This window comes from Humulus lupulus, chromosome 1, assembly GCF_963169125.1.
Source record: "Humulus lupulus chromosome 1, drHumLupu1.1, whole genome shotgun sequence".
In the NCBI taxonomy this organism is placed as follows: domain Eukaryota; kingdom Viridiplantae; phylum Streptophyta; class Magnoliopsida; order Rosales; family Cannabaceae; genus Humulus; species Humulus lupulus.
The window spans coordinates 44,114,516-44,126,991 of record NC_084793.1 but is presented as its reverse complement, the minus strand read 5'-3'; the positions used below and the strand labels follow the sequence as shown (position 1 = coordinate 44,126,991).

At 30.6% G+C, this 12,476-nt stretch overlaps 1 protein-coding gene across 1 annotated transcript; it reads left to right on the top strand.

Annotated features, from left to right (window-relative positions):
• The first annotated feature begins 6,357 nt into the window (after window positions 1-6,357).
• On the top strand, window positions 6,358-7,206 carry LOC133814221 (uncharacterized). The gene is made up of 2 exons (XM_062247217.1): window positions 6,358-6,525; window positions 6,757-7,206. The coding sequence occupies exons 1-2, from the start codon at window positions 6,358-6,360 to the stop codon at window positions 7,204-7,206; spliced, it is 618 nt and encodes a 205-aa protein (XP_062103201.1).
• The last annotated feature ends 5,270 nt before the right edge of the window (window positions 7,207-12,476 follow it).

Genomic DNA, 12,476 nt, shown 5'->3' with positions numbered 1-12,476 from the left:
AATTAATTCTACTAATTAATTAAAACCAAATTTAATATTTATTTTATTATAATTTCGAAAGTTATAATAAATTAATTATATGTATAATTTGAAAATTACACAATAATTAATTTTGATAATTACAACTAATTTGTAATTAATTAATTAATAACTATTATCACATAATTGCATATTTGACTCGAAGAACAAATTTATTCTTAAATATGTATTTTTACCATTTTACCCTTTATATAAACTCTTGCCTTGAATAGTGTTGATAGAGTCGCTGTGGGGACTTATGGACCTATAATTCCAAGCTCCAATATATTTGTGATTATTAATTAAACTCTTCAATCAAATAATCTTAATTTATTAATCTCATGATTACTCCATTATAAATATGAGACTGTACTCTTGTAATTATAGACATTTCATTTACTGAGTACTTTATAATAATAAAGCGTCCATTGATACAATCATTACATACAAATTAACCCTCTAATAGTGGTTCATAATTATCCAGGAATAAAATTACCATTTTACCCTTTTAATTATATCTTGTTTTCTTAAATACCATTGACTTTACCAGTGAAGGTTAATTCATAACCAAATTATGAATTTGAGCTTAATAACCTTCCAGTCCCAAAAGTCAACCCTTAAGAGAACCATTATTCAATCTCTTGCGAGAAGGTATAGATTCCTTATCTGTATATTATGTCCCCAACCATTTACATTAATGAGTTCCCAAAACAAAAGTTTCTAGCCTGATCATTACGACAAACCCTAATGAGTGAATTAAAGAACTCATATAACATAAACATGAGTTCATAGTAACTTCAGGATTAAGATCTATTTGTAGATGATCATCAGTTGATATATTTAATTAATACTTCAAAATGGTATTTAATTAAGTATTAATAAACATATCTGGTCCAATTCTATATATTCTCTAATATAAAAAGCACCTCTACTAAAGTGTCCTACTACACTAGTAATCCGGATCTAGATCACATGTATTCATAATACTAGTAGACCGTACTTGCAGTAATTAATCTAAAGATTCCATAACTTTATTTTACTGCGAACTATTCAAGTTCATTTATCTCAAATAAAATCCTCCTGTACCAATAAGTGGTTGAGATCATATATATGAACTTAGGCATTTTTATGATATTTACTTAATATTATCACAGAATAATATAGTCCATAAAATATATGCATAACAAATTCAATTTATTTATTTATTTCTTAAAACAATGTCTACTACATATGCTTTCAGGGCACAATTCCCAACAAAGGTCCCCAAAACTTCAGCTCCATGAAGGAAAAATCTCCGTCCTGGTTGAAAGCCCAACACCGATAGAGCATCTCCTCCAGAGAATTTGTCCAGTCTACAATCTCCAACCTCGCCTTCTCGGCCTCCTCCTTGGCTTTGGTCTTGACCTCAAATAGCATGTTCTTAAGCATCTTGACCTCGTCAAGCTTCTTTTTGAGGCTATCACTCTCGGCCTACAGCTAGTCCCGTCGTTGGCTCACTTCCACGACCTGATCTTTGGCGATCCGTTCATTCTCCTGGGAAGTGGCCAGGGCGGCCTTGGAAATCCATTCATTCTCTTGGAAGCAGTCAGAGTGGCTTGGAGCTCATCCTTTCTAGCTTGAACTCGAGTTGGGGAAACGAGTGAGGTAGAAGAAACCATCACCTCATCCTTTCTGCTCAGGGCTGGCTTTGAGGCAGAAGAAGTACATAATATTGATCGGGGTGGGGATCTCCCACTCGTGCCTTAAAACTAAATATTTTAGCCCCGCCAAAAGACGATATGAGTTTGGCGGGAGCTGGAATGGAGCCAGTTCGATGTAGTTTAAAAAGTCTACGAATTACTGGTCTAGGGTAAGGACAGCACCTGTTTTCAGGTGCTCATCACTCTAGGCCTCGAAACCATCTTGAAGCAGGGCGCAACTCCGCTCTCCTTCCAGCAAAGGTTGGGAAATAAGGTCATCAGTCCCCATCTCGATCCCGTGGCTCAACAATATCTTGTTCACCTTCCCTTGGGTTGTTGTTCGAGACATGATGTGCTCGGCCTCGAAAAAAGTGCCAGCAATCACTACGATCTCCCTGTCCATCACTGGGCCAAAGTGGGGGATAAGAGATTCAAATGCGATCTACTTGCCCTTATCTTTGCTCTGAGAATTAGAGCCTGCAATGTTTTTCTTTTGTTGGCCCATGATCTAACAAAGCGACCTAAAATAAAGTCTATCTACGGCGATTAAGGTCCAATGATCCTGGGGTTTGAATTCAGTTTATTTAATCCAAAATCTACACGAGCTAAGTTATATCCTAGCACCAACACGTCTTGCCACGCGCTACAGATTGGGGTAAATCCTTGATACTTTGGGATTCGCGTGTCAACCTGTCACCTTTTTGAAATTAGTTTAATGCAAAACTGCTTAAGGAATTGTGACCCTTAAGCTACCCAGAGTCAAACCTAAAACCTCTCAACTTCTACATCCAAACAAGTATCTTAATCGATTCATCAACAAATATTTCCTCACAAAACCCATAAAAATTGTCTAGTTTTCAAACACCTTATTTCTAAGCAAGTCTAGTATCGTTCTTTTAGCCTAAACAAACCCCTATTGAACTCAGATATGGCTAGAATACGAGACGATATTGAGAAAAGAAATTTGAAATAAAAAGGAACTTTTTGGAATATGATAGATTCAAACTAAGATTCAAACTAGATAAAGGGTACTTACAGTTTATACATTTACTCGACGAGAATGTTGGTGGTTCCAAAGGTAGGAGCTTGAGAGCTTTCAAAAAATGGAAGGATGATGAAGGTTTTTGAAAGGGATTTAAGAGAAAAAGGGAAGTTTTGTTTCTAGAAGGAAATTTTTTGAATGCGAAAGTGGTGAAGTTCAGGCCTCATCTCCCTATTTATACGTTATCTTCATAAATTAATTTGGGCCATCTGATCGGGTCAGCTTGGGATCCAAAGGCCAAGATTAAATGACCCATACGATGACAAAAAGTTGACAGGACAGCTGTCACAGTCCTCGAAACCCGAACAAATGCCAATTATAGACGACCACGCGTTTAACACTCGAGTAGTGGGCATGCACGATTTCACATGACAGAAGTCTAAAAGCCCCTACTGTGCGTGTCAGAAAATGATGACATCAAGCACGAGCAAGAGTGATAACTCTACAAAATAGAGTTATTTTACCACTTTTTATGTGCTAATTGTTGCTTAATTCTTGAGTTTTTAATTGATTTATTAAGTTTTTAAGTAATTTTGAATTTATTAGGTTTATTTTGATTTTATATATTTTTATATGTTTTTATAGATATTTTATTATATTATGTTGTAATTTAATTATATGAAATTTGTATTGTCAAGTTAGAAGTTAAAAGTGTAATTATTTTGAACTTAAATGCTATATTAAATTAAGTTATAATCAATATTTTCAAATAATTAATATGATTTATTTATAATTGAAAATATTTGATGGTTATTTAATTTATTTTCATCTTGTAGGAATTATGTTGTATGCTTGAAAAAAGAAGAGAAAAGAAAATAAAAGTGGCATTTATGAAGAGAAAATAGCAAAATGTGGCAAGACCCATCTCCTTCAGCAGGCCCACTCCAAGGCCCACGCCTACCAGCCGTACGGCCCAGAGCCCTCCTATGCACTCCAAGCTGCATCAACAAGAGCACTCAACATTTCCTCCTTGCCGCCACCTGTCCCATCTCCTCATCACAAAGCATCACCTCTCCAACCATTTGCTCTCTGCCAAAACTAAATTTCAAGTTGAAATAATCAACTCCCATTTAGCTTGAAAAAGATCAGCCTCCCTTCAACTCTTGGCCCAAGCAATTCGACCCAACATCACTTGCCTCCTGCCCAGCCCGTCCGTACGGCCCAGCCTGTTTTCTCCCTCTGCCCAATTGCACGGCAGCCGCCTGTCTAGCCACATATAATTATCTTGAGCCCACAATGTCCCCTATGACAAAAATGCCAACTTTTTACCCTTTTGTCTACACATTTTCACCACAATATCATCATTACACCCTATAATTTACCTCTACATACCATATTTATTTTATTTAATTAATCTAATCAATTTAATTAATTTAAATTGATTATTTTAATAATCTCACTTTGGCTATAAATATGGACTTTGAAGACCATTTTAGGGTGCTTAATGTTTTGGTTACCATCTTTTTCTCTCATTTTCTCTCTACCATTCTCTCTTCCATTTGGGTTTTTCAAGAGCATTTTGCAAGTATGTATGTCTTTTATTTTGTAATTTCTACTCTAGTTATGTGCTTCTAATCTTTTTCATAAGATTATTAAGATCATGATGAAGCAACTTGTAACTAGGTAATATTTATGTTGTATGTTGATTTCCCTTGTAATACAACAAAGTTTATGGATTTTTCTTCTACATATATTTCTTTCATCTTAAATATCTTGTATTTTAGATTGTTAGAACATATTTACACTTTGTTCTTCATTAGTGCATAAACATAATATTCTTTGTGTAAGATGTGTCATTAAATTGTACACATTCATGCTTAGAACAAAAATATTATGTTTTGCCTAAAAAAAATGTTCATTGATTTATTTGTTATTTCATTAGATTGATTTACACTAAATGCTTTGAAATTATAATTTTGAAAAGTGAAGAAAAATCCTATCTTTTTATAAGAAATTTGTGTTTAAAATTATAAATCTTTTTGGAAAATGATAGTTTAAATTATTTTAACTATCACTAAAACTTGGGAATCAATATACTAATAAATATTATTAAACTTACATTTTGTGGATTCTAGTATCTTAATAATCTTTTCTTTTAACACTTATTATCAACTCATTATTGCTTTATTTTTATTCTCTTAAATAGCTTTATTTTTCAATCTTTTATTTCATGTTCATAATATTAAAATTCATCAATCTTTGGAGCTAGGTTAGAATTTGTTACTTTTGATTTAAAATAGTTTTCTTTTTTATTTTAGACAACTCCTTTGGGTTCGATCTCGTGCTTACACGAAAACTATTCTATGAGTACGATTCGTGCGCTTGCGAGTATAAATTTTTAAACATACCCGTTTTGGGTCCATCAAAGAGCTTGGGGGACAAATGTTGTACCCCAAAATAAGTGTGGACTCAATCAATCAGCTAGGAGTACAGTCGTCAGATAAACACGTGGAAAAAGTAGAAGAGTAGAATATCTATCTAACGTTGATGTGAGCAGCTCGAGTTAAGACTTGACAGTGCGACATGTAGATAATCTCTAGATCGCCTCTCAGGAAAATAATCCAGTTCGAGACATGTGATGGCCATATCGCCTTTAGGATGCTCTGAACTTAATCTGAACTTGAGTTCATTCACTCTTCGACCTCCAGCTCGATGAGGATGATTAGCTCGTGGAAACCTGATCTTGACGCACATTGAAGGATCCTGAAAGACTTGGAGTACCCTTATACGCTCATTAATGCCCAGGCTGTACTACACATTTATTGCCCGAGATAACAGGAGTAATTTCCATAGGCAATCGTATCCCTATGTAAATGGGAATTATCTTGATTGACTGTTTACCATATTTATGCACATAGTTACCCAAACCTCTCTAGGAAAATTCACGTAAATATTAGGGATAATAGACAGAAAAATGGATGGCTTTTTGTAATACAGAAACTTTGCAAAAATTGTAAGAGATTAATAATATTGTCTCGTGGAATAGGTGTATTTTAACCACTGAACCACGTAAAATATTGAGTGTGAGAGGTTATTCAAATAATTCATTACGGTTTAGAAAAGAGCACTAATATCTTTGTTATTGGATTTCTTAATCTACTGTTGGCGAAAAACCCGTCAACATCTTCCAAAACACTATTTTGACCCTTATATAGAGTAGGCATCGTCAGTAGGTCTAACCAATAGGATTAGACTTGTAAAACACTTCATTAAGAACATTTCACGTACTACAGTAGGCATTGCGTCACCTGCATGCATGCGATGCATCACCTGCATGCACGCAGTACATCACCTGTTAGGGTTTCTTGAAACCCTAAGCATCAGGCGATGCTACACCACTTGGGTGGCGACGTATCACCACCCTCTATGTTTTTGGACACTTCCACAGGTCCTAAAAATACTCTAAATGCTACCAAACTTTTTGGGAACCCTTAGATACTTTCATACATCACTTTGGACCCAAAATTACATTTTAAAAGTGCCTCCAATCGAAGCTCAAATTTCACATCTTCACTATGTGAAATTTACTAAGTGTTTATACCTTACTTGTATTTTAACACTTATCTTTTGTATTTAACCAATCATAACACATACACCTTTGCTGAATTTGATAAATATATGGGTGATCTTGATGGAATAGGCGAGCATATACGTACATACTTGACCAATGAAGTTGGGTTAGAGAATTTCACAAGGCTTTATAGTGCCAACAACAGATACTCCACCATGACTTCAAACATAGCAGAATCGATCAACAGGGCTATCAAAGAGGTCAGGGAATTGCTTGTAAGCACTCTTGTTGAATCATTAAGATATTTGGTTCAAGAATGATATTTGAACAACAAAACAATAGCTCCAGCAATACTTATAAAACTTACTTTTGTACCAAATCAAATGCTTCAAACAAGGGGAGACGAAAGTTCACAATTAAAGGTATAAATTAATTAGTTTATTTTTAACGAAAAATAAACCAAACAGTTTAATATATGGATTTCACAAATATGCTTAATAATGCAGGTTGCAACATCAAATATGTTCGTCTTTACAGTTCATGATGAAGAAACAGAGTACATAGTCAACATGGAGAACAAAACATGCAATTGTCAAAGATTCCAATGCGATGACATGCCATGTTCATATGCAATGGCAGTGATCATACATAAAAATCTGAACTGCTACAAATATGTCTCTTACTACTACAAAACAGATGCATACATTGCAACCTATGAGGATTCAATACTACCTTTAGGAGACCACCGTTCATGGGAGTTGCCACAAGAGATATTGGAGCATTACATTCTACCACCAGTTTTAAAGTGTTGTCCCAGTCGGCCTAAGAAAACAAGATACAAGGGTTTCAATGAGCCAACGGTTTATAGAACTTGCAATCGATGTGAATTGAAGGGTCACACCAGAAGAACATGCAGAAACAAACCACTGCTCAAGCCTACGAAAGGAAGAAAATAGGAAAAAATTTATATAATTCAATATAAACTTTACTACTACATCATCTTAAGACATTACTATTACAGTTTTTGAATAAATGCTTTTGGACTTGTTCAAAATAAGCACTTGTTGACAATGTAACTTTTATTCATGGAGTTTTTTGAATATCTATATTTTCTTTCATAACTTTAATGTAGTTTAAAAAAAATACAAAGTGTTTAGATCAGTACAAATCGTATAATAATAAACAAAAGTGTTTACAAATTAAATTCTTAGTTGTAAACATAATACTTTTTTTCCAAAGTTTTTAGAATACTATTCACAATAACTTAAACTTAAAAAATAAATTCGATACAACTAAATGTAGCTGATTAACAGAATTCTATCGAAACTAATATTTTTTATTTAAAAATCATATTCAAAAGAAACATATAATTTATTAACAATAAACCAAAATGTTTAAAATTACTATTCCTTGCATGTCTATATAATTCAATATAAACTTTGAATGATCTTAAGACATTACTATTGCCCGTTCTAAATAAATGGTTTTAGATATGATCTCATATAAGTACTTGTTGACATTGTAACTGTTATACAAACACATTTTTGAATATTTGTATGTTCTTTCCAGGGCAATAATCTACTTAACACAAAATAATGTGTATATTTCAATAAAAAATTATTACAATAGACAAAAGATTTTATAATTATTGAGTAACTCGAATTTAAAAATATTATCGTTCTACAAAATTAAAATAATAACAATATATAAGTATTTTAAACACTATAGTTACTTATATTGATCAAAACATAAATATAGAAAAACATAAGTCTATACTGCAATCAGAACCACACTTTTACGAGTGGCATGATTATATAAATCAACAACTAGCTGGTTCCTAAATGCTTCAACGGGTAAAAGTTTAGGCAACTTGTCAATGCATCTATGTAAAAATATTGGGCATATTTAATAACAAATATTCCGCAATCACTTCATACATAAAGAATTATGTGCACATGTTGTTTGGTGGTTAAAAAGTATACATGTGGCATTAAAATCAGTCACAAAATTTGAATTTTATTAGTCATAACTGAAATTCCCTATAGTTTTATTAGGTGAATTTTTTCATGAATTAATTAAATAGGTAACAAAGTTTAATTAAAAAGCCAAGTTTTACTTGGTTGAAGACCAAGCTTAGTCATAGGCGCGTGGAGCATATTTAGGCTAGGATTGGACTAAATTTTGAATTTCTATGATAAGTGTCACATTAAGCTTGAACTAAGTGACTATGTTGGTGATAATTGAAACCATTTGAAGAGTTTTGAATTTGAAATGGTACATGTGTAAGCGTGGGAGAGTTCTTAGAGAAAAAAGTGAAGACTTTGACTACTTTGGTTACTTGTTAGTGTATGTGTCAAATTAAGAGAGTCTGTAGCACCTTTGAATGAGTAATTTAGGAGCTTCTTGCATACTTTAAAATCATATCATACCTTAGAAGACCCAAAAATATGCTCCTATCCAACGAATAACCAGTTGGTGTGCCATTGTTTTTCCATATACAAATGTGAAATGGTGCCATAGGGATCCATTCACAAATGTCTTTCTCCTTCAAGTTCTTGATGCACTCATATACCGAGACTTGGAATACCCAAGAAAAACCCTCTAACTTGTATAAGTAGTTTGACTTCTTTCCTTTAAAAACCTTGTGCTTCTTAGCATATATAGCGTTATTCAAATTCTTCCCCTTGACACCTTTCCCTAGAGAAGGGAATGTTGCTTCAAATTCCATCTTGCCCCATGGGAATTCCTCGTAATCATTAGAACTAAAAAGATTGATCAATTTTGGATGAACATGTTTGTTTTTATCCCTTGCAAGCAAAATGTTGATTATTAGATGCAACGTAGCAACCTTCACAGCCACATCATCATTTCTATACCTAACTGTACACCTATCCTTGATATCTTCATTCTTGATTGTTTGGTCAGGAAAGTATCTGTAACACATTTCATTTTCAACTTGGGCAAAACGAGACAAATCAACATCTCCAACGCACTTCAATCTAGTTACAAGACCAAACTCAGCAATACTGAACATAATCCTCTTGTCACCAACATAATACCAAATCTCTTCAATGTTAGGTTGTTTAACCTCTCTGAAAAACATATGGTGCAACATTTGTGACTAATATTTGAAAGGATTGATGTTGATAAGGTGTCCAACAGACGATTCCCTCAACATAGCAAGCTGTTCATCCGAAAGATTCTACTTGATCACTTTTATAGGATCATAATCTGATGTGTACACAATCTTCCCACCAGGCCTATCCTCTGGTTTGAAATATAAATCTCAAACCTATTTATAGTTACAAAAATACATTCATTAAACAAATAAAAAAACAATTAAAAAACAACAAGAATAGTTATCAATTAAAAATATATATATAACCCAGCAATTATGTATAAAACATAACAACAAACTTGGTTAAGTACACAATATTATAAACATTTTAAAAATAAACTAATTAGTTTAATATGTAAAAGAAATGTATTTTCTAGAATACACAGTATAAATCAAACTTAAATAAACAAAAATGTTTAAAATTAACTAAAAAAATGAACTAGCACAAATGTTTTTGAAAAATTAAACCAAAACTAGTGATTTAAAATAAACAAAATCATTTATAACAAATATATTAATAAGATGAATAACATATTAAAATTTAAAATTTACCAAACACTCAACAACTTTTCCTTATATCACAGCTGCAACTACTTTTCCCTACAACTACAACTACAACAGTTTTTTCCCATTGTACAACCATACTAAACTCACCCTCTAAAACATCATTGAATAATAAATCGAGCATAAATAGTATTAGTATTGCAATTAACCTTAGGATATTCTAATTAAAAATCATCTAAGATTTATTTTAATTCATTGGTGACAAAGATAAATTCATCAATTGCACAAAAATCAAATCATAAAATAGTATAAACTATGTTGCTCCCCAAATAGACATGGGTTCATGGGATGTGGTAGACTTTTATATATATATATATATATATATTTTTATATATATAAATGAATAGAAAAATTTATACAATCCCAATATAAAAATATATATACTAAGTGCAAGCAAAGTATAATGCATGTTTACTTAGTTTTATATAGAAAATTTATTAATGATTTTTATCATGCTTTTATGATTCCCATATAAATTTTAAATAAACAATATTATATATGAATTAATAGCATAAATATATTTAAAAAAAAAGAATAAATAACATTTTCCCCCGAACTTTTACTATTATATGATCGTGCCCCCCGAATGATTTGCAATGTTGACAATTCCCCATGAACTATGTACGTGATTAAAATATGAGACTTATGTTAGATTTTGTCCTGGGTGGCTATAAGATTGATGATGTGACATTTTGTCTGTTGATGTGGCACTGCCATGTGTAGAATAATTAGCAATTTTGCCCTCGAACTTTGAACGCTACCAAATAATACCCTTTTTATTAATTTTTTTTCCTAAAAATAATAATTAAATCCTTAATAAATTAAAATTTTAATTAATAATAAATAACTCTTTTTTACTTTTATATTTTATTTTCTTTTACAAAATAAAATAAACCTATTTTAGAATGAAAATTTAAAATAAACACTAAAACAAAGAAAAAATATTTAATTAAAGAGGATGATAAAATGACGAATGACTTAAATAAAAAAAAAATTTTAATTTAAGAGGAGGAGGACGAAGGGGGACAAACTTTGTTTTAGGATTTATTTTTAATTTTTATTTTAAGATATATTTATTTTATATTGTAAAAGAAAAGAAAAAGTAAAAAAAAAGTTATTTGTTATTAATTAGATTTTTTATTTTTGAGTATTTGAAAATTTATTTAATTAATTTAAAACTTTTAATATTGTTTATTTTCTTAATCTTTTAAAATGATTTTTTTTAATTTTTTTTAAGGATATAATTATTATTTTTAAGAAACAAAATTAGGCTTTCTTAAAGAAAATTAAATTAGTTTGACTAAAAAGAGCATAATTTGGTAGTGGTTAAAGTTTGGGGGGTAAAATTGCTAATTATTGTACACATAACAGTGCCACATCAACTTACAAAATGCCACATCATCAATCTGTTAGCCACTTAGGACAAAATCGAACAAAAGTCCCATATTTCAGTAACGTGCATAGTTCGGGGGGAGTTTTCAACATTGCAAATCATTCGGGGGGCACGATCATATAATAGTAATAGTTCGGGGGAAAATGTTATTTATTCTAAAAAAAATCAAACCAAAACATTGTTTATAGTTCTTTTAAAAAAAGAATAATATAATAGCATTTTAAATCACAAACTACCCCTATTTAAGGTATATAATATTTATGATATTATTCAAATCACACATCAACAATTGTAGAAGAAGCTATATATTATTGATCGAAGAAAAATGTTATTCTAATTTTTTATATAGTTACACAATCATACTATTTATACACACACGACACTTATATATAATGTATTTATAATTTTTGTTGTTATTTAATATGAATATATATTTATATAAGTTAGATAAAGAAATAAAAAAGTAACATGTTTTCTTTAAAATATAAATGATAAAATTTTTAAGAAAAATTAATATTATGTGTTATATATTATTATAATAATGATATTTTATAACATTTGAATTTATATTAAAATAATTATTAAATATGTAGTCTTACATATTATTATAATAATGATATAACATTAGAATTTATATTAATATAATTACTAAATATTTATTCTACGAAATTTATAAAAAATAGGATTATATATTGTTATTATAATAATAATATTTATAATATTTGCTTTATATTAATATAATTATTAAATATCTAGTCTTGTATTATATATTAGTTTATAACATTTGAATTTATATTAATATATTTATTAAACATCTAGTTTTGTATTATTTATTATTATAATAATAATTTTAAATGTATATTTTGTTAAATATTTGTTTTATTCCGTTAAAGTTAACAAAAAAAACCCGTTAAAAAAAAAAGGTTAAATACACATATTTATTATATATATATATATATAAAAAGAGATATAAGAGAGCTTCTTTGGTAGGGGCATTATTTTTGGCCTTATCAGTAGGGGCATTTCTATTTCTGGTACCTGGAGAAATTATAGCCTAGTTTTTTTTTTTTATATATGACGATGTATATGATAGTTATAGCATGCATATTACCAATTTCAAAAAAATTGCAAATAATTTAGGTGTCGAAATC